Source organism: Malaya genurostris, chromosome 3 (assembly GCF_030247185.1).
Source record: "Malaya genurostris strain Urasoe2022 chromosome 3, Malgen_1.1, whole genome shotgun sequence".
In the NCBI taxonomy this organism is placed as follows: domain Eukaryota; kingdom Metazoa; phylum Arthropoda; class Insecta; order Diptera; family Culicidae; genus Malaya; species Malaya genurostris.
In genome coordinates this window covers 202,198,409-202,222,688 of record NC_080572.1, presented here as the reverse complement: position 1 = coordinate 202,222,688, position 24,280 = coordinate 202,198,409, and the positions used below count along the sequence as shown (strand labels likewise).

The 24,280-nt window shown below is 34.6% G+C and overlaps 2 protein-coding genes across 8 annotated transcripts in view; one reads left to right on the top strand and one right to left on the bottom strand.

Moving 5' to 3' along the window:
* Positions 1–24,280, top strand: part of LOC131439196 (PTB domain-containing adapter protein ced-6) — a 153,942-nt gene that overhangs the window by 99,499 nt on the left and 30,163 nt on the right. The window lies entirely within an intron of this gene.
* LOC131439197 (uncharacterized) lies at positions 8,224–10,923 on the bottom strand. The gene is made up of 4 exons (XM_058609938.1): positions 10,119–10,923; positions 9,526–10,053; positions 9,160–9,464; positions 8,224–8,923 (listed from the first exon to the last, which is right to left on the bottom strand). The coding sequence occupies exons 1-4, from the start codon at positions 10,756–10,758 to the stop codon at positions 8,474–8,476; spliced, it is 1,923 nt and encodes a 640-aa protein (XP_058465921.1). The 5' UTR covers positions 10,759–10,923; the 3' UTR covers positions 8,224–8,473.

Sequence of the window (24,280 nt, the reverse complement as noted above, 5' to 3'; positions counted from 1 at the left end):
AATCTAAAACTTCCCGCAAATGCTGCTTAGTTTACACAAAATTACTCATAATTTACACAGTCAAAAAAAGTTTTTGTTAGTAAAAACTCAAACTGAATATTAATGATAGATGTCTAACTTCTGGAAACTGTTCAATATTCATAACATCCAGAGCCATAATTCGAAAAAGACTGTAAAAGGATTCAAAAACTGTTGGAAAATAATCTGTATTGAAACCAGTAGGCAGAATAAGATCAATTCGACAGTCCCACGACGAAAGGGCCTAACTTTAAATGACAGTTTCTCTTTGTTTACTGTTTCTTTCACGATTTACCGCACTGATTTTATATTTGACGCCTTACTCTTCGCAAAACTTTCAAGGTAAAACCATTATTTATATTGGAAATTTTCTATAAATTGCAGTAATGGCTCCGTAATAATCAAAAGATAAGGTAAACAAAGAGAGGCTCTCATTTGCAGTTAGGCCCTTTTGTCTTGCGACTATCAAATTGTCCACTCTTTGACGTACAATTAACACTTCATCGAATACGTCGTGACTGACACAGGAGACGATATAATTGTCGAATCCATATGACATTTATTAAGTATCAACTTTCAAAAAATTATGTGTGAAATTTCATGCCTTCTCGATTGGTCAGAAAAAAGTGACTACAATTTAAGGGAAGTTACTTTTGTCGTTTTCAATACAATGGATTCAAAACAATTTAATATGTTGATTTATCATTGCTTATTGATGAAAAAATGCAGTTGTAGAAAATTCTTCGCAACTTAGGACAACTACAACGTGTTGATGATTCAAAGCTGTATTTGGCCATGTTTACTAGTAATAAACCAGATTTTTTCGTCGATATGCGATAATGTATGAAACATGGATCTATCACTTCACTCTAGAACCAAAACGATTATCATCTGAGTTGACCGCAGCCTTCTTCATCCTCCGCATAGTCCAGATCTGGCCCTCAGTGACTACGGGCTGTCCGCTAATCTAAATAAAAAATGTTCAAGTTGAATGAAGAAGCAATTGCTAAATGTGAAGTCTATTTTCAAACAAAAGACAAATCCATCTACAAGTATGGCATTAAGAAGTTGAGGAGGAATTGGAATGATTGTATTGCTCTTGAGGACGTTTCGATTTTTGGCAAAAACAAATGCTTTTCTTAGTTATGTGACTTTGAGTTAAATGGTTCTAGGAAATGTCAATTCGAACTCGAAATGTTATTTTCAAATCGTGTTTAACCTTACAAGGATGACCTATAGGTTCAAGAATTGATGAAGGAAGGTTCTTCTAGAGGATTGATACAAATTTGACTGATTGCTGTCGTAGTAAAGAAATGAAGCGAACGCTACAAAATGCAACGAAAATAAGCTTTATTCAATCGAATGGAAAACTCTATTATAAACAAATTGTCATTTTTGTTTGTTTCAATCGTCCAAAGAATTCCGCTACGGTGTCTCATGAGTCAACGTTCGTTCCGATCACGTCCCAACACAGCTCATTGTCAATCACTTTGCAAGAAACAGAGCGCACGGTGCTAAGGACATTGATAATAAATTGGAGCGCAGCGGATCTGTACAAATGAATTCTGATGTGCATAACATTTTTTGCATTATAGGCCTTCCATTGGGACACTTGCTCGTTTGCCGATGACTCATTCGAGGCTATGTATATATTTACGCAGCTGAACGAGTTAATTGTTGAAGAAAAAACAAATGTTTCGTACAGTTACGTACCCAGAGGGGGGCCGAGGGGCCCTGGCCCCTCCCGAAATTAAAAACAGATATATAATTATTTAGAAGGCCTCAGACATGTGTTAAAGAAATAACAAGACTGTAAACGTAAAGAAATGTAATACAATAAAAGTTCCTGTGGAAAAGTTTAAAGTGCCTGTTAAAAACACCGTACACCGAGAATTAGGTACATCAGCAATCTTCAGTAACATTATTTTTTTTATCTTTGGGCCCCTCCCGAAACGAAATCCTGGGTACGGGCCTGGTTTCGTGTGTGAACCCTAGTTCCATCGACCAATAACATCACCACTACAGTGACTGCCAGATTGTTTACAACATATTGAATTGCCATCGCCAGATCAAAGCAGAACTGAAACTATAACTATTCGGTATCAATCCTGATTCGAGGAACAAAATATCAATATAACACTCGCAAGTCGTGTTTTTTCGTTGAAAATCTACAACATGAAATTTTTAAACTTAAATTATCTTAATAAAACGGCGCTGCTCTTTAACTTGAAAATCGTACTTAAATCGTCTTCCTATCAACGGGATGACAAGCCAGTCGACGTGAAAGACGAAACTGGGTCAAGTTCGATCAGATGCCAGTGTAGACCGGATCTTTTGGACCTATTTTCGAACATCGATGGTTGCCCAAAAAAAAAAACACCTAGAAAATCTTCCCGAATAATACTCGGTTCCTCACCGGTTATTCAATTTGGTTCGAACAGGTTTTTTTTTTCTTCAGCCTACCGTTGACGTTGACGTCAGATGGTGTAGGGAGTGAAGGATTTTCTCGCGTGCCTCCACTTGATCGGTCGCTATTTACAGACGATGGCCGGCATCCTGTCCGTACCGGACTACTGGTACAAACTGGTACTGCTTGGAACGACGCAACGCAGGGGACCGGTTTTTACGGTGTGGCCAATCTGGTTGAACCACATTGGTGAGGTGAATGGCAGAAATGTGGCACATAGGAACAGGAAGCTGACTTTTTTCCTCGCCCAACCACAGTAATTTTTCCTCCTAACTAGATGGCCGCATAGTCGCGTGGTCGTAACGAGTCATAATTAACTTATCAGGCACTTGATTCACTGATGAGTATCTGAAATGATTATCAAACAAGTGCGGAGTGCTTCTATATGAAGATTGAATTGCTGTTGCCGAGCAAACTTGGTAAATTTTACCAATTTATGACTGCAATACTAGGCAACGATGTTGAGTCATTCTTTTCTCCAGGAGGCTTCTGTGGCCGAGTTTGTAAACAAACAAAGTTTGTTAACAAATGTTTAATTCAAGTAAAAATAATCAGTTTCAAGAGAGTAGACGATTTGAAAAAAACTCCGTGATATTTTCGAAAACCGTGCTATAATTTTTCTGAAGCTTCAAGGACAATTATTTCATAAGAACAATCTACAAAAATGAAAATGATAACTTATTCATAATAGGCGTCTGATTAAAAAGAACCGAAATGTATTGGTAAGTTCCTAGCAAAATGTTGGTTTTTGAACTTATAGTTTTTCCTCAGCTTCTAGGCAGCCTGTTACCGAGGGAGAAATTTAGAGATATTTAAATTGACGGCCAATTATTTCTAAACTAAGGTGCTATAATAATACTATAAAAAGACGGTAGTTTGCTTATTTGAATTTACATTTGATTTTCGAATGAACCGATTCTTACGAACAACTGTCGCTTAAGTTTAGTGATCCTTGGTTTGTCTCACAGTGAAACTTTATATTCTGTAACAACTCTCATCCTGTAAAGACTCCAAGACAAGTTTTGAGCATGTCTTGTCCTGATCTTGAACCTCATACCTGGCTATCACAGTAAATGCCCAGGTAGTTCAAGTATTTCAATTAAAAATATCTCAGACAACCAAAAAGAATTCAGACTTGGCAACTCGAAGAACCTACTTAGACTACACAAATCGTAAATCTCCCGGACAGAAACAAAAATAAAATAAAATAAAATTCTCGAACGAGCCTAAAATTATTGATATCGGTAATTCGCACGAAATTATTTCACGCGAATATTAATATAACTTCATTAACGCGTATTTTAATAATTTTAATATTTTTATTTAATTTAAGCAAACTTCATTTACGTCAATTTTATTTATAGGACTTTTTTCACGTGAAAATTTTGATTTAAACGTATACAAAACATTCCAACATACATAGATGTTTTTGCGTATGGATGAAGTTAGATTTTTTATGTTATTTAAACTAAAATCGAATGGAAATGAAAAAATCTTTTTTTTATGCGAAAATTTTGAAATAACGTGACGTAAATTAATTACGCTAAATTTTATTTACTCATCCTCGACTTGGCGCTCAAATTGAGGTTCCAGTCTACTTATTGTTTAACATCAATATTAGTTATTGCATCTTATTTTGTTACTAATGAAATATTTCAATTGTATTAAGTACAACTGATCTGATAGTTCCATCTTCGATTAAAAATGCAATTTAATAGACTGGCTCAGAATTAGACAAGAGAAATGCTTATAATATAATTCTATTATAAATGTTAAAATAACACCTTTATGATAAATTTGTTTTCTAAAATATTTTGAAATGACAGAATTTGCTACATTGTTGTTGTTATTCTCTCTTGCTAATTTAGTTATTATTTTTGATATTATAACTCTTTTTTCAAACAAAATTATGTTAAGTTTTACCATTTATTTATTTGGCTTTAATAATACAGTTTGCTAGCTGTTGGCTTGCAAATCACTTCTACCTGGGAAACTATATTTTCCCAAAAGTTTTACCCATTCAATCAAAAACTGTGCACAATAGATAGTGTTGAATTTTTTGTCTTTATATCACCACTCGCTTATGCTATTTTAAATTTTTTATATATATTCAATACTCTTATAACAAGGTGCTTACCCAGAATTATTTTTCGGAGAGAGGAGACATGTTTATTAATTTTCCTACATCTGAAAATATGTATATAATTACTTAAAAAATATTTGGCCATAAAGACTGTCCCAGAAAGTATGGATGCACTTTGATTTCGCTGTAAATAATTCGCAAGTGTTAGATATTCAAATTTTATTCGATATACTGATAATATTAGACTACAACAAAAGAATATCATTCTCAACATTTGCTACTTAGGGGATTTGCTACTTACTTACTACTTTTGGGACGAAAGTGACATTTTTGGTAGTATACTATTCTACCGTTGATTTCGAGTAGTGGCAAGAAGCAAGATCTGCCCAGAAGACAACAGGATCCTTGTGGCTTTGAATCATGGATAGAAGTCGTTTTTGTAAACATTGCTTAATGTATATTTCGATGTTCATTGAAGCAGTGGTGATGAAGGGTTTCGAAATCTTACCGCAGCTACAAACTGCTTGTCAGACCATAGCTTTCTTACGAAATTTTTCGACTTCAATCGATGTCTCGGACTGGTTCAACACTTGCCTTTCTCGCACCGTATAATATTGTGGTCCCGACCAGGATTTGTAATCGAGTTTTACGTAGGTTTCGTCGTCCATGACTATGCAGTTCAAATTTCCAGCAAGAATCGTATTCTACAGCTTTCGAACCCTCGGCCTGATCGGTGCTTCTTGTTTTGGACTATGTTTTGGTTTTTTCTGCTTCTTATAGGTTCGAAGATTCAAAAGTTCTTTAGCACGAAGAACATTTGACTTCGAAGTGCCCACTTTTTTGCCACATCCCGAACTGAAACCTCCTTCTTTTGCTCAAACGCCTTCAGTATGCGTTTACCCAACTGAGGGTTAGCAGAACCTTTTTTCGACCCGTTTATCCTCAAAGGTGTTATCCTCACCGAACTTCCTGATTGCATTTCGCACGGCTTTTTCATTTACTCCTTCCATTTTTGCTATCTTTCTCAGTGACAATCCGCGTTCTGTGCACCATTTGTACACAATTTCTCGACGTTGTTCTGCTGAAAGTCTACGCATTTCAAAACAAACTAATGAAAACGAATAAACAACTGCACAAGTGGTTAGAGAAGAAAATTTCATAATTTCCAAGACCCATATACAAAAAAAAAATTGCTATATAGTACATATGTCAGACCCATTTTGGGATATTGCAGCCTAGTATGAAATCCATATAACATTATTAACGAAGAACGCATTGAATCGGTACATAAACAATTTCTTTTATATGCATTTCGTAAATTGAACTGGACAGCATTTCCTCTACCATCATGTGGAGCACGCTGCATGCTCATCAATAAACACTTAAAGAACGTCGCGACTTTGCAATGCTTTGTTTTATCAGCGACATTATTACTCAACGCATTCAATCAGCTCCATTATTATCGCAATTAATTTTTTATATACCTAGGCGTCAACTATGTTCCAGGTAATTATATTTAGAAAAACAAGCTAGAACAAATTATGCAAAATACAGTCCAGTCAATCGAATAATGCGCCATTACAATCAATACTGCGAACAGCTTGACCTTACTATGTCAAAAAATCAAAAAAAAAAACTCAGCTTTGTCGTTCACGGAAAGACCGAAGTCAGTATTTTGGCGAAAAAAATTAGTTGATTTTCTGATTTTAGTTAGTTATTTTTTGAGACAACTAAAAAAATCTTACTTTTGCTAATTTAGATTTTTTCATTCTAATTCCCTTAATAATAATAAAATATTTGTTGAAATGGCTATTGTTGTAGTTGAATTCACCAATTAAACGTGCTGTCATTTCTTAGCTAAGGCACAATTTATTCCATTCAACTAATTTTTTAGTTGAATTAGAGAAATAAAACGTTGTTTTCAACCAACATAAATGGTTGAATTGGCTTCTGAAATTTGCAGCTATGTGACGCACTGTCACCGAAAAAACGTTCACACCATAATGACTACTAACCACTAGATGGCACACTACTACCGGAAAAAATTTCAGTCTCGATTGTCTTTTCTATATTGGCAGATATAAATACGATGTTGTATTGGAGAAAAAGACATAAACGAAACATAAACTTCTTTTTGAAAATTTCTCTTCTAAATCGTTATTTTCTTCACTCGACTTCGCGAAATCGACTCTCTCACTGAAAACTTTGATCACTCGGGAAACAAAAACCGAATACAAGTAGTACACCGGACGGCGTATCCCAGAAGGTTGGGAGATACAAAAAACATCATTTGACATATGCAATTAGATTGTAACATTCGAAACTCACTTCACTGTTCCGCGTAAAAAGATTACTACGCACAATCGCTTCAAATGCGCACAAATTCTGAATAAATACACTTTCCATTAAGAGTTTACGTCATTTTTACATATCGGTTTAGAAATATATATATGGATATATCGTAAGACATGCGAAAAATACCAAAATAATTTAACAAGACTGTCCTTTTTAGCCTTTTAATGGATTGTTTTGCCTTGACACTTTTCATGAGTTTTTGGCTAATTAACTTGTTAATAAAACCAATTTCATTTTTGTTTTCTTTGTACTGTCCTTCAGCAATGATGGTGATAGATAAATAGAAACAAATTTCCTGATTTTAATATCAAAATTAGTTGTCAATGAGACTTTCGTGTTGGATTGAAATATTGTTGGTTTGTGTCCAGGATATTCGCCAAATAAACACATTCTCTAAAAATAAGAGTTTTTTCCTGCAAAGTAAATTCTCAATTTTAACTAATTTCAATGTTATTTTGTTGTTAAAATCAACTAATTCAGAAAACAGTAATACGAATTTGTCGCAGAGCTAATTTCGGTCGTTTTGTGTAGAAATAATGTGTAGTATGCAGAGTTATAAATATTCATTTTCAATGACTGAATAATATGCACCTTCAGTTAAATATTACTGAGCATCTCTTCTATGCAAGTCGCTGGATTACTATGATGAATATTTTAATTTTGAAAGGGATCCGAAGTACATTCGGCTGGGGTTTATTCATATTCACTATGAAATGAATACACTGTTCAACTCATCAATGAAGAATTGATATTCGAAACAGTGCACTGTTGCTAGATTTGAATTTGTACTAGTGATCATTTTTTTCCATCTGTGCTGACTTTCTAGAGAGGTTACATTAACATACGTCAATGTGTAAGAAAGTAATATTTATTCTGTTGATACATCATTTTCGTTTCCGGTAGAAGGCAATAGTTGATTAATTTGATGTGTAGAGCATTTATTTATCTACTCTTCATTGTCTCAATACATTATCGTTAAGTGGGACGCTACTTTTTTCGATTGATCGGTTATCTTCAATTTTGTAACGTACGGGGTAGATTTCCTTTCGAGCTGCAAATATTTCTAGAACATTACACATTTCCATATGTACGTAGACGTTCTAAGAACAGAATAAAACGCACCTTTGCAATACAATGGGTTGCGTGCGTGTATTTTTGTGAGAAAATTTTTTGAAATATTCACCTGGTTGCGATTTTCTTGTATGACAAATAACCTTACTTTCAACTTGAAAACAATTTCAGATCGTCATCATCAACTCAACCAATTGAATAAATAAATTGACAATATTATGAAGTAAAATGAAAAATCGAAAATTTCTTATGATTTTTATGGAAAAATATTCTGAAAAAAAACTTGAATAGATGGGGATGGGCATAGCGAGATGAGTATGGGTCAAGTTTTCCATACTTGAGAACCAAATGAGTATAAGATTTGAACCTTCATAATCGAAATAAAAAAGCATAGGTGCGTTTCGGAATACACTCATTTTTAGACAATAGTTGAAGAAAACTGACGGAAAGCTTATCTTTTCGAGACAATTTTATTTTCCTTACTGGGGTGACATTATTGTGTCAAAAAGACTTCTGTTCAACTTTACAAGAAGAATGTTTCTCAAATTTTCTTCGCTGATTCCCGAGCGACGATCGGTCATGATCAACGGCAATGCGCTAAATGACCTTTCCACTGACACTTGGTTTGAAGGTGTAGCTAGAACAACCGAGGCTACGGCAGAGAGTTCAGGGTGTGTGAGATGTCTATCCATCCAGTGCTTCCACACATTGTATGCATGATGTTGTCTAGGTTCTACATCAAGAGCTTTGAGTTGCTGTAAGAATTGTGTTCTTTCCGTTGTTCCCGAGGAGGTAGCACATTCGCCGAACATTGCTGTGATGAATGAATCGAAATCATCTTTCTTTGTGGACGCTGATATCTCCAAAGCTGTTAACGGAGTACTCTTTTTGTACGAACGAATCTTGTTGTACGTTTCAATCACGTAACTCTTAAAATTGAATGGATTGTAAAAAATATATATATATGACTTAAGCACGAATTTCTTTATCTTCAATATAAAAAAATTCGTGCTTAAGTCATATATATATATATATATATATATATATATATATATATATATATATATATATATATATATATATATATATATATATATATATATATATATATATATATATATATATATATATATATATATGACATGAAACATTTTTCTAATCCTACCTGTATCTGCTCTTTTTCTTCTGCTTTAAATAAATTTGATCCCATATAATTCAATCGAGGATCCAAATAAAGGGCCATTTTGAAAACTCGTGAATGGCATAGATTTTTCAACCGATTCGTTAGTGCTTCTGTCAATGGTGTCGAGAAAGGATTATTTAGTTTCGATACTTCCATTATAGCCATGAGCCAGTGCAAGTAGAAATCTGGTAATGAAACATGTTCTGCCTGCATATTTACAGTGCATGAGTATAGAGGCTTGAAAGCTTGCTCGTAATTTTTAATAAAGTCCCACGAATCATCAAGCTCTTAAATAAATGTATAATTTCGTACAAGTTGAACATTAGAAAACTTATACTAATAGCTTACCTAACTCTGGGAACTGTTGTGCCAACTGTTTGAAAAAACTTTCTTGCTGAAGAAAACTCAGCATCATTCTATAAATTCCTCCCCATCGGGTCTGTCCCCAAATTGGAGGATATGTTGCATTCGACAAAAAAAAATTTGGCTTATATTTCATATGCCTAATTTTTTTTGCAATTTCAGTAACTGCTTTCACTGAAGAATTCGATTTGTCAACTACATCCAGTATAGCTAACTGTAGGGTATGAACAGCACAACGAACCAGATTTAAATTTTCTTGCAGTTCATTGCTTAAAGCAGATGTGAAGTTATGTAATTTTTTATCTTCTTCTTCAGTATCGTAATCATCATTTGAACAAGCGGTCATTAGTTCTACTTCTTCCTTCAGGTGACGTACCGTTGCCAACATGTTGGCCCCATTATCACACGTGATAGAAAATATTTGATCAATTCCTACTCCGAAGTTTTGAATTATCTCCAAAATTTTAGTTTTTAAAAAACGCGCTGTCTGACGTTCTTGAACTTCTATCATATCTGGAATAAATTTTCCTTGTATTTGTGATTTAATAATTTATTTGCTCATTTTTGTGAAAACTTACCCAGGGTACGGATTACTATCACGTCATTGATGGCATACTGGGCATTTACGCCTACGATATGACGATTTTGCCGAGACGCAGAATCAATTTTAAGGCTGAGTAATCTGTTTTGCATTTCTGAACTGATTTGAGCGCGAATTCTTTGTGAAATTTCTTTTAGAAAAGCTATCATGTTGCCAGTATTTATGGTAACACCAACAGCAGACGCCAATGGATCAATTATTTGCTTGAAACCATCCCATTGGAAACATCGCAGCGGAAGATTGTGAAATGTAATCATTTTCAACAATGAATCCATCAAAAGCTGCTTGTCGATAGCCACCATTCGCTTAGCAATAACTCTCTGTTTCTTCATTGACACCTCTTGATCTCTAATTAATCCGTTTGTCTTTGCGAATTCAAAGTGTCGGGTTCGGAAATGACGGATGAAGTTCTGGATGTCAATTTTTTCCTGCGCATACTGACAGTCACTTCCGGCGTCAATACAACATGAAGCTTTACCATTTGTGTGGCCAATGAACCTAAGTGCAATTCCGGCCAAAGTTGTTTTCTCCTTATTTCGTTTCTGTCCTCTATTTGAAACAGGTAAAGCCGTTGAAGTTTCATCCAATGTGCACATTTTTTCGACAGGCTCAAGCATCTTCGAATATAACACCGTTTATATAGAATCAAAATTTTCACTGAAAGAAATTTATTTTATTCAGATGACGTTCTTCAGTTAAAATATTCAGCGTGAACTATGATTGAAACCCGCATATGAAGAGCATATGAATGCATTTCTCGATGCCTGGTCTAAGTATCATTATTTAACTGTTTCAAATCGAAGCAGTCTCTGTATTTTCGCTTGCTGAAAATGCTTGAGCAATGCATGAACGAAAATCAATCAATTTCGTTATTCATTGATAGTGTTCGAAAATTGTTGACACTGGTAGTATGTAAGTGAATATTGTAAACAATTTATATGTAGTTCACATTTGCTTCACGAAATAAATAAAAAATAAAAAATAAACCGGACACTTTTTAGACATTGAAAAAACATCAATTACAACTAGGTTTCTACCCAAATTATCTCAACCGTTGTGTAGATTCAACCCTCAGTTACAATTCCCAAATTGTGATTTGAAAAAATATGCATTAGTTTTCGTACCAAGTCGCGCAGAAGTAATAAACAAAAAAAATCCAATATTTTTGGAACCGCGAAGTCAAACTGGTCGTGAGGAGGGAGGGGGGAAGGTGGGTGTTGAATCTCTGCGCCTGCTTATAACGATGAATGTTTATAAGTCTTCTTGAACTAAAATATTAAAAAAAATACGGGTAAGAGGAAGGTAAATAAACCATTCACATTAAAACTTCTTCCACACTACCTCATTTCTGTTCTAAGCTTCGTACAAAAACTGCGGTAATTTTATCTCATCTCTTTACCTCTGTCGCTCATCATGATAATTACGATAGAGTAGCTTATCGCCTAATATACTCTGCAGTTCACTAAAACGCGTAGGTTATTTACTATAGTTATAAACTGTCGCATTTTTGTGCACGTCATAGCAATTGTTATCATGTTATGCAATGTACCCTTGACACCTTCGGACTGAAAAAAGGACAAACTGATTAGGCTGATCAATTTTTTGTCGAGTTTGATTAAATTATGCTTTGTATTTGAAGTGTTTTGAGCTATATTAATTTGAATTCTGCATTTCAAAACGTAACTCATATGTGAATAGCTAATTCATTACCTTTTTTTGCAATGGTGATGATCTCGACTCGACTTGTGAATCTGTGTATTGTCTTGGTGAAACAGTGTTTTTGTTTTTTTTTTCGATATATGAGGTAATTTTTCTTTGATTTTTGCATTCCAACGATCTAACAACGCTATGTAGTATTCGCTATTGATTGTTTTTTCTTTCGCAAAATAGTCAGTGCTGATTACTACTGTGGACAAAAAATAGTAAGACATTGTTCATAATTCCAAAATTTTCTATTCATTCTTCCAAATCTATGTCGTCCTCTCAAAGTAATCTCCCTCGGCCCCATTTTTGGAAAAGCCTTCAATGCCCGTAGCGATTCACGTTTGATGTCTTCAATTGACTCAAAACGGTTTCCCCGGAGCGGTCGTTTGAGTTTGCTGAATAGACAGAAGTCACACAAAGCTAACCCGGGTAGGTGTAAATAGCAAACAAAGATCAAAATAATAACAACTTTTACCATCATATCTTGGCTTGCTGTTTCTGTGTTATCACAGCGATACTTGATATTTTCATGATATTGCGTCCAAGGAATCAAGAAATTATACAATATCTGTTTAACATCAAAATTAGTTATAATATCTTATTTCGTTATTGATGAGCTATTCCAATTTCATTAAGTAAATTGATCCAGTAGTTCTATCTTCAAATAAAATACTATTGAATAAACTGCATCAGAATCAGATAAGAGAAATACTTATGATATTACTCTATTCTGAATGCTAGAATATAAAATAATTGAGAAATTCGTCTTCTATAAATATTTTGTTCTTGGTTTCATATTACAATGACAGAATTTAATATTTTGTAGCTATTTTCTCATGCAAGTTTTGTTATGATTTTTGATATTTTAACTCTTATTTCAAACTAAATAATGTTAATTTCTACCATTGAGATGTTTGGTTTTAATAAAAGAATTTGTTATTGGTTTGCAAAACACTTCTACCCGGGAAATCAGGATAAAACCAATAGCTGTCGTCCCATAATGTTTGCCTGTTTTTACGAATAGCTTCGCGCATAACATTCAAATAGTAGGTTGGCCCTCTTTGAACAACTTGTACCAATCAAAAACACTTGGTCGCGACATACAATTATCATCGAAGGTCCTTTGCAACATTCTGAATGTTTCGGAACCAGAAATTTGATTCCACACACATAATTTAATGGATCTTCTTTGTTGAAAAATTTCACTCATTGTAAAAATCACCGATTGCTCTTCTAATATTTCAGAAAGCCAGACGTATACTAACCACTAATGAATATTTTGACGTGATCAGACTTTCCAACGAAGCTTTAATTAATTCAATTAGTTCTATATTCAACTATCATAGAGCTAATTGGTTGGATTACAGATCTCACATTGAAAATCATGTGGATCATGAAACTATTTCAGAAAATTCTGCGGACATCGACACAGCAATTGATAATTTAAATCATTACATTATCGAAGCTAGAAATCTTTCAGTTCCCAAAGCTGAAACTAAACTAAATTCTCCTATCATCGATGACAATCTTCGGTTGAAGAATGTTCGTCGACGACAATATCAACGCTCTCGTGATCCTGCTATGAAAAAAATAGTTAAGGATTTACAAAAAGAAATTAAACATATATTTATTCTTTTGCGAAATGAAAATTTCGCTAATGAAGTTGAACAAATTAAACCATATTCTAAACCTTTCTGGAAACTTTCTAAGGTTCTTAAGAAACCTCAGAAACCAATTCCTGCTCTCAAGGAAGGAAATCAAATACTTCTTACAAATGGCGAAAAAGCTCAAAAACTTGCTCAGCAGTTCGAGAGTGTCCACAATTTTAATTTGAACGTTGTGAGTCCTATTGAAAATGAAGTCTCACTGAAATATGAGCATATTTCAACCCAAATGTTATCACAAGATGACATTATTGAGACGAATTTTGATGAAATTAAATCAATTATTAGGAAACTTAAAAACATGAAGGCTCCTGGTAATGATGGAATTTTTAATATTCTTATTAAAAATCTGCCTTGAGACTCCTGGTTAAAATTTTCAACAAGTGTTTTTCATTAGCTTACTTCCCAAAAAGATGGAAAAACGCTAAAGTAATTCCTATCCTCAAACCTGATAAAAACCCAGCAGAAACATCAAGTTATCGACCAATTAGCTTACTTTCTTCTATCAGTAAGCTTTTTGAAAAAAATGTCTTGTTGAGAATGATGTTTCATATAAATAATAAATCAATTTTTTTACCAGAGCTGTTTGGATTTCGTCATGAACATTCAACTACTCACCAACTTGTCAGAGTAACGAACATGATAAAAGCAAATAAATCTTCTGGGTTATCCACTGGAGTTGCTCTTCTAGACATAGAAAAAACGTTCGACAGTGTTTGGTATAAAGGTTTAGTAGCAAAAATGTCTGATTTCCAGTTTCCTATTTATTTGATCAAAATGATTCAAAATTATTTAACTGATCGTACTCTTCAGGTTAGCTATCAGAATTGTAAATCTGAATTGCTACCCGTACGAACCGGTGTTTCGCAGGGTTCGAGCGTAGCTCCAATCTTGTAACATATAATATTTTCACTTCTAATCTTTCAAATCTACCCGTTGGTTGTCAGAAATCGCTATTCTAAGAGTGATCTGCAGTCGCCTACAAAGAAGTTTAAATATTTTCAGTGATTATCTGTCAAAATGGAAAATTAAACCAAATGCAGCAAAAACACAATTAATTATCTTTCCTCATAAGCCAAGAGCTTCTTTTCTTAAACCAAACAATAATCACATTCTCAAATTGAATGGCTTGGAATTGACATGGTCTGATCAAGCTAAATACTTAGGTTTAACGTATGACAAAAAACTCACTTTCAAGGATCACATTGAAGGAATCCAGGCAAAGTGTAATAAATATATTAAATGTTTATATCCTCTTCTAAACAGAAATTCTAAGCTTTGTCTAAAAAACAAATTGTTAATTTATAAACAAATTTTCAGACCGCCATGCTTTATGCAGTACCAATTTGGTCAAGTTGTTGTTCCACCAGGAAGAAAACGCTTCAAAGGATTCAGAATAAAATTCTATAAATGATTTTGAAGCGTCCTCCTTAGTTTAGTACAAATGAGTTACACAGACTCACAAATATAGAACCATTAGATGTAATGTCACATAATATTATAAGCAAATTCCGACAAAAATCGATGCAATCTTCAATTGAATCGATTCGCTCTCTGTATTAGTTAGTAGGTTAGTATATAAGTTCCTTTTCCCCATTACACAATACAAGTAGGTTTAGAATTTTCCCTACACAAAAATCTCAGAATTGCGGAAGCAAATGATGTCCTCATGGTAATAACCAAATCATATATATAATAGGGCTGAAAAGTCACCACTTTTGGCTGAACACCCAATTTAAAACCTAATAATTTAATTTGAACTAATATTCCAATAAATAGTTATTTAAAAAAATAGTTCGACGTGATATTTGTCACAGATGTCACTGACAGTCTAACCAACCTAGAAAAATAATATTTCGACAAATAAGACTTTCGCGTGATATATAATTCAAAAGTCTTACTACTTTTTGCCCACAGTAGTATACCATGTACATCCCAAAATACTGAAGCCATAACCTTCCCAGCTGACTGTTGTTCCTTCGGACGTGGTTCACGGACTGCAGTCCACTCAAATGATAATCGTTTTGATTCCGGATTGATGTGATGGATCCATGTTTCATCCATTTTCCATTATTGACGCAAAAAATCTTATTTATTACTTGTTCAACACGTTGTTTTTATCCACTTTGAAAAGAGCTTTTCCATGCTGCATCCCATGCAGCTTTCCCAATTTGAGGATTTTTCTGATATTTTCTGGACCTCAATTGGACGACCAGAACGTTTACCATCATCGGTGTCTGAACGATCATGTTTAAATTCAGTAAACCAAAAACAAATGCTTATTTTTTCGATGGAACATGGACCGAATAACACTTTTAAAGCCAGCAAGTATTTTTCTCATCGAAAAGCAATGATAAATTACCACACAAAATTGTTTTGAATCCTTTGTTTTTAAAATGACAAAACTAGCTCTACTTAAATGGCTGTCAGTTTTTTATGACTAATCGAAATTCTGGCAAGAGTCTGGTAACAATGCAACAACCGTTTCTGGTAGAGAGATAAACGATTATTAACGTTTCTGTTTCTGCTGGAATCTTGGTATACAAGATTGGCAGAACCGTTTTGAATCGGTTCTATATTTCTATCACCTTGGTGTTATTTTTTCAATAAAAAGTACATATTAAAGGCAATAAGTTATTGCCCTTCACATATACTAATTATGAAAAATGCTATTGCCAATAACATTGCTTTCACACTACCAAATATACCCATATTTAAATCTCGTTTACCTCGTCTCAATATTCGTTTTGTGCATGCACATGCGGGATTAACGAATATCAAATGAAGTCGAATAAAAAAAAGAACAAACACAGAAGAACAAAATAAACAAGACACGTACGGCGAATGACGCAATTTCGCCTGGACGATTTTGACAGCAGCCGGAATGCAGCCAGCCTTCTGACGGTTGCCAGAATTCCTCACAAGCGGGAAATGTCATGAAATTTCACGAACAGTCTTTTGAAAGTTGGTTGCTCATAAACGCGATAGCGCCATCTGTGTGTCAGTCACACGACCTATTGACAGGGCTTGCAAATTGAAGCAACGAATATGAACAAAAGGGTTTTATAATCTGTGCTATTCACACACATTCGTATGTCAGGTAGAACTCATAGCGCAACCCAAGCAAGGAGAGCTGCTTCGTTCGTTCATTAGTTCATGAATATGCCCGCTTGCTGAGACCTATGCTTCATGAGGTTAGCATTTGATGAATGGTTCTCATATTGTAGATGCCTATGTGGAAACTAGATTCATAACTTTTAGTTCCGATGAATATTAATTTAAAGAACATTGCTTTTAGTGTTTCTAGGATATATACACAGTGTAGACTGCCAAGAAACAAATTGATCATTTTGAAAATGAATTCAAATGCAAAATTTCTGCTATAAAATGTTTAAAGTATGTAATGTAATCAAATTTGGTCTTTGAATGCGAACATTATGTTAAAAATGATTTTTGTAAACCTACACTTTAAAAATAAACCGTAAACGTAGCATGTCATGAAGCAAGGTCTTCTTTCTTGTACAATACTAACGAGAGCGAACCCTTCATTTCATTACATTGTCATGGATTGCTTAGTTCATGTGTTAACTGAGACTGAGATCACAGACAATTTACTTGGCAAGGGGAATTGGTCTGCTCAGTAGCATATACTCTCACGCATCCAGTTTCTCTCTAATATAGGTCTCTCATTCAGCTATGTCAAGCAAAGCGTTCACAGCAGATGTTTTTTGAAGTATCGTTCGGTTGAGGATTCACAATACAAGCCGATGCGTTATTTTATTTAGTGTTTTCAATTTATTTGCTATTCAAACCATGTTTACGTAATGAACGTGATGTTGACAACAATCCTAAAAAAATATACTTTTGATCAATTAGACAATTCTGGATAATTATCTAACAAGGAAAGTCACTCTTTTTGTAAATTTTTGGAAAATGCTCTTCGGCCAGAATATGTAAAACGCTTTAAAAGACATACGGTTTATGGTTTATGATTGTGGTTAATACGAATTTCCAACCCACCTCTTTATTCCTGAGAATAAATTATTACATTACATTCTTTTATGTATTGTATTGATTTTATTCAAGTGTTTTATTTTCATGGGAGACACTTTAATAACCCGATCTTACTCCACTGGCCTAACACGTGTGTGAACTGGGTTGTTATCTTTTATCGCAGTCAGTGGATTCGAATGTTTTCTCGGTTCAATGTTCACTCATGTGTTTTCACTGCTCTTGCTTCAGCTAGTTGTTGGGTACTGACTCTACCCACGCTTGTTGCTGCCGTCCATAGATAGTTGAGATAGTTTTTGAGAGAAGAAAGATGAAGTCAGGAAATCGATTATAGTGATTATAAGGAAATGTTGTTTGCTGCTAAATTCGTAATTAAGGTTTGCTTAGATTAAGCAAACAAATCAATCAACGGGTTTGAGTTTTTAAAACATGAATCTAGTCTAGCACCAATAGACACCACAGAAGTGTCATCATCAAAGTCAACAATTTAGTTTAGATTTATTTCAAGACAAAGATATAATGCCTAATTATAAGCACAAAAGCGAACTAGAAAAAGACTTCAAAAAGTAATAGTGTGATTTTTTAACTAAGTGGAATTTTCTCATCGCTACGAATTCGAGGCCAGATCTCACACTGACAATATCGACTAGACGCCCAGTGAGGCGTATTTAAACTCACTGCGCGCCTACTATATTTAAATTGATAATAAGCTCTGTTGATAAACAAGATGTACAGAGCATGCAGTATTTACCAGATTTTGACCAAGTCACCGATCTGATGGCGCCGTTTTGTTCCCTTTTTTCTGTAACACAACACTGCGGTATGATATTCAGTAGGCATCTAAATACGTAGCAAAGCAGTACACAACAAATTCGATAAACAACCAGCGTCATTTGCCACTCGCTATCAGTAAGCGGAAATGACTCCTCAGGACGCCTCAGTTTATTGCTTGGACGCAGTGTTGCTATGCTTTTGGTGAAATTATCTTACGGTTTATCAATCTTTTTTTATCTTTTCTGTGAGTTTTCATTCGTTTAACTTCTCAACCTGTTTTTCTGTTCGTACGTTGCAAACAACTTAAAATTATCATTTTGAACTGAGAATCAAAATTAGTATACAAATTTTTTTGACTGGACGAGTTGAAGGTTATTTCCTCTCACTCACACTTAAAACCAAATCTCGAGATCGGTAAAGTAAAATTTCGAGACAGATCGGTAACACACAATTTTGCTGATTGCTCAGTAATTAATATTATGTTTTCTGATTTTTCGGCAAAGTGCATTTTTCTGCCGAGATTTACGGTCACTAACAATTATCACAAGCAATTGCGTTTGCCGATATTTCGAAATATATGTCAGCTTTAACGGAAATTCGGCCTGACAACTGTCATTTACGTTTTATATTTCCACTTGGCACTACGCAGTTATTTTCTGGCACTACGCAGTTATATTTCGGAGAAAATTTCCGGAATTAGTCCAGAAGGAAGACGTGAGAATCTACGATCTATCCAGTGAGTATAATAACTACAATTTATTGTTGATTATTTATAGAAAACACCTTCCAGATCCAGAACGACATGTCAACCAACATATTCGACAACAGTTCGAATTGCACATTTTACGATTGTACGTTCTCGAATCATAGTAATGTAATGTATAATTTTTGTATGTTTATATGGAAAAATGAACTCTTGATACCCAATTGAACGTTTACAATTATTAGCACGAATTCTTTGTTAACTTTTAATTGTTGACTAATTATTCAAATATAACAGGAAAATGTGGTGTAAGTAAAAATCATCTATTTCGTTTCGATTCTTCCAATTCGACAATTTAAATGACTAGAAAATGAATGTCTCTAATCTGGCGAATTGAAAAACTATGATTTTATTTGTAAACCTATGTTTTGACTTTCTATTGACAGCCTCTATATTCGCGCTATATAGCCACTATTCACACTGAAACGCACTTGAACACTAAACTTTTAGAATTTCTTCAAGCTTTGAATGTCGCTAATGAATGAAATATCGAATGTGAATTGCAACGAAAAACTATCCTCCAGTCGCTATACTGAAACCTGCAAACAATTCCCGATCATTGTCATAGACTGCGAGATTTTGTGTTATTCTTGCCTTCATTGTGTATTTGTATCGCAAGTATCATTTACAATAATAGAAAGTCATTGGCTGTCTTTTCCTTCTATCATTCGACGGGTAGAGCCATCTAAATTTTGTTTCATCTCCTTCTATCAATGATGACGTCAACGAAGACGGAGCAATTCCATTGATTATAAAATGGAAACTTCGAGTCCAGTTTTTAATGAATACTATTAGACAAGATTTCGTGTTCGTTCTTCCACTAATCTTATTTACTCAATCTGTTTCTGCTGAGTTTTACTACTACCTCGATTGTAGAAGACATATGCAAGAAATAAGTCATACCAGCTCTACAGGAAAGTATTCGACAGCCAGTAAATTGTCCCATATCCGAGACGTAGATGATGAGCAATTTTACAATGGTGAAAAAATAGGGCTATTGTATCTCATTAGCTGCCATGTTATTTTGCGGATTACTCGACATTTAGTCAATGAATTTTGAGGAAATCGAATACAATATCTTTGCTTCGTTTCTAAGAAAAAATAGTTTGACAATTGGCCGATACAGCTGTTATAACAACACGAAAACTCGAAGCGAATGCACCTATTTTAATTTTACCCTAAGAGTCGGGTCGGAGTCATTTAGCCGAAAAGGGTCATTTCGCAGAATCGTACAATTGTCTTAATATTAAAAACCTGTTTTCATTCACCTAGTGGTGCAATGATGCCTTTCTCATTATCATTTGCTCCTATATATTACAGCAGAAATTCCCCGAAATACCACAATTTAAAAAGGGTTAGAAAATAGTTGTGAAGATTTCTGTTGCATAATAGTACTACATTAAAATACTACATTTAAATTTAAGTTAGTGAAAATCTAATCAATCATATGTGAGAAAGTGAAGTGGGCTCCTTTTTATCTTATCCGACAATAATAAGTCGGTACTTCCGGAACCGAAAGCCGGATATCGGCATAGTCACAATCGGTTCTTAAGATTCTCTATGGCGATTTGAATTTTGGAAAATAATAAACTGATTGTCCGACTGGAATAAAATTCAGCAAATCATTTACGTGACTTTCAATTGTTTATTTGGTTACAGACAGGCCCGTACCCAGGATTTCATTTCGGGAGGGGCCCAAAGATTGAAACATAATGTTACTGAAGATTACTTATGTACCTAATTCTCGGTGTGCCTTTTACGGCTGTTTTTAATATACACTTTAAACTTTTCCGCTGGAACTGATATTATATTACATTCCATTACGTTTATTGTCTTGTTATTTCTGTAACACATGTCTGAGACATTCTAAATAATTATATGTTTTTGATTTCGGAAGGGGTCAGGGCCCCTCGGGTCCCCCCTCTGGGTACGTGACTGGTTACAGACTCTCATGGTCTGCAAACTAGAGAAAATCACTAGCCAATATAAAGAGGTAGCTTATTTACAGAGTATTCTTGAAATTGACATTTTTATACCAAGCACCCTACCTCCGGACCCAGGATTTTGATCCGAAAGAAAACTGAGATATTCTGATGTCACCTTAAGACCTTCCATCTCCGAGAAAAGTTAGCGACAAATGAAAAATTCAAATGAATTTCTGGAACTTCATACGGGATCATAGGATCTTTAATTTAAATCTAAGTTTGTGAGAATCGGTCCAGCCATCTTCGAGAAAAGTGAGTGACACTACTTTCACATTTTTGGTGCATATCACACTGTAATTCCGGAACCAGAACCTTTCATTTGAATCAAAGTTGTGCTGATTCACAGTTGAGTGACAATATTTGTCATACACAAACAATCGTTTGGGCAGTTCGTCGATGTCAGTCGAATGGTATATGGCAGTCTGCCCTTCGGGCCTCGGTTCAAAAGTCGGGGTTTGGGCAGATGAGAAAGCCAAAAACAGTTGCGGTTTAATTTTCGGTAACAATCTGCTTCTGGTATTGAAAGCGAAGACTATCAAACAGTTTTCATAATGTCTATCACTGACGATATAGCCAGGCAGCGACTGTCACAGTAGAGAAGGCGATTAGAAATATATTCTCCTACCCAGTGCTTGAGCGGAAAATAGGTATAGAGCGAGAAGACTAGTGTTTGTTGTCTGGTGAACAGTGAAGATGTTTTGATATAGGGTACCGGTCGTGCGGCGGCTAAGTTTTAGATAATTGTTCGATGTACACTTACCAACTCGGTGCTGTTGTAGAACTGTGTCTACCATAGCTCAGGGTGGCGAACATGGTAAAACGCGTATGCACGGATTGCATAAGAACGCAGTCCTGCCTATAAGCGTATCTTTATCCAAAAACAATCATCTTTTCTGTGACTTTCTCATTAATTTGGCTCCTTCAATATTCAGGAAGTGATTTACAAATTATTTTATATTTATATCCCATGAAATACAATAAAAAACAATTTTTGACAATTTATACGTCTACTCTCTTATGTAGCTCATTCAGTATGCCACAGGGGAGCGGTTTAGGTTCTGTTTTATTCATCATGTACTTTAAGGGGCGGGTAGGGTCTTACACTTTTGAAAAATCATTTATTTTTTTCTTTGTATTTTCTTATAGTAAAACATTTCAAGAATATTATGTTAAATTTTCAAGCCTATCGGAACAAAACTCAGCAAATTATGGGCCTTTACCTTTGCTCATCTCATACTGCGAAGAAGTAAGAGCTCGGCATACAGGCCCAAGATTTCTGCTTCGATTGACTTGAGAACTTGAACATTCTTGAAAAAGTTCATTATAACAAATTATGAAAGAAAAAATATGATTTTTTGAAAATGTTAGACCCTATGGGCTCCTTTGAGTAATAAATTGTTTCATTGATTTTAGAGACAACAACCTTTAAACGCGTTTTTCGAAAGCAGGTTTTGAAAGTCCGTGTCCATCGTCATTCAAAAACTACTGCACCAATTTTTTTCAAATTTTGCACACACTTTCTACATATAAAAACCAGACCCCAACGTTTTCCTTTTCGTTGTTTGTTACTTTGGGGAGGTTTTACAGCTACAAAACGGCGAATTTTTTCGTGAAAAATCGTAGTTTTCACTTTGAACAACTATCAAAAATTAAAAAAAAATTAAAAAATCAAACAGAAACGTTGGGGTCTAAAAAAACTTCCACTCTAACTATGCTGCTTTGGTTTGTTCACTTCTGATTAGTCTGCGCTGAGATACAGTGGATACCGTAAATCATGATTTTAAGAAGCGTCCTCAAAAATACCACTTCATCGACTTATTTCCCAATATTTTTCCACGAAAAAATTTCAAAATATTGTTCGAATGATGCTTTTTATTATGCAAAACATTTAAACTTATTTTGTTGAACAATAATTCAGCAAAAAAAATCAAAAATGATGATATTATTCATCACATAGACCCCCCCTTAAAGGGAAGATTTATAGTCTCTCACTTTATACTACTGAACCTGAACATTACAAAAAGTTGGCAGATTTTAAAACTAATACTAAATATGACGCAAATGTTGTGGTAGCTTATTGCATAAACTACTTCTATTTTGTGTTACAAAACTATTTACTGCTTAAAAATTTCACTTTGCGATGAAAAAATGACTTATTTGATGATTTTGCGAACAACATTTCACATGATTTTTTGCGCCTTCGCCGATTGTTGCACCTATGTGAAACTACCATTTTTCATCTTCGTCCAATAATGTATGCATATTTACCTACGCAGTTCGAAAAAGCCTTGTGATTTTACATCTTCTATGATGCGCATAAATGAAGCATCGTATTTGGCACAGATTTATATTAAAGAACATGTAAAATGTGTGATTTGAAAATTGCAGGTATTTGAAATCGAATGAAATGAAAAACAAAAAATCGAAAGAAACAGTGCGACTTGAACCGAGAAACATTAGATCACGAAGCACGTCAGTTAATCGACTGTACCACAGAAGGTTCATATCCGCTTAATGAATAATTGATCCATATAAATCCATACAGCGGTACTTGTTAGCTGAGTGCAAATTACACTCGGAGCCTGTAAAATTCTGTGCGAATGGAATTTTGCGTCATTTGAATGGTTAAGTACACTCTTGGAAAAAATGAAATCTACGCTTGATGTAAATTCAAAAATGCCGTAATTTCTTCGGTGATGCCATAATGTTACATCTACTAACATGTAAAAATAAATTTAGAGTCTGTATCGATGTAAACTTCAGCTAAATGAACAGTAAAGTTAATGATATGACTTATCTGTACATGCTATGAATTGTAAATGTAAGAGTGTGCATAAAAGGAGCGTCGCAATTCTCTTACATTTACAATTCAAAGCATGTACAGATAAGTCATATCATTAGCTTTACTCAAAGACATCATAGTAACAAAATATCCAGCTCTCACATTTCCCGAACAAATCATTGGCAACATCATTTTTTGCGAGCATGGCGCCCTCAGACGAGTCCGCATCGAATCTCGTACATAGAAGTAGGGGAGAGAAATGTCAAATTCGTGCGCGCCAAAATAGCAGCACTGCGCACCCATACAATTGACATGATATGTTGAATGTGATGCCGTGCGATGGCGTTGCTGAACTGAAGATTGATTTCACTCTATCGTTTGTAATTATGTCACCTGTAAAATTCATATTTTTTTTCTGTGTGCACACTTAGAAAGATTCACATCTCTATAGATGCA

Excerpts from the sequence above, each read along its gene's own strand:
- LOC131439197 (XM_058609938.1), bottom strand. The coding sequence starts at position 10,758 with ATGCTTGAGCCTGTCGAAAAAATGTGCACATTGGATGAAACTTCAACG. Across the intron at positions 10,054-10,118 it reads GATAGTAATCCGTACCCTGG|ATATGATAGAAGTTCAAGAA; the intron begins GTAAGTTTTCAC and ends AATTTATTCCAG. Across the intron at positions 9,465-9,525 it reads ACAACAGTTCCCAGAGTTAG|AGCTTGATGATTCGTGGGAC; the intron begins GTAAGCTATTAG and ends CATTTATTTAAG.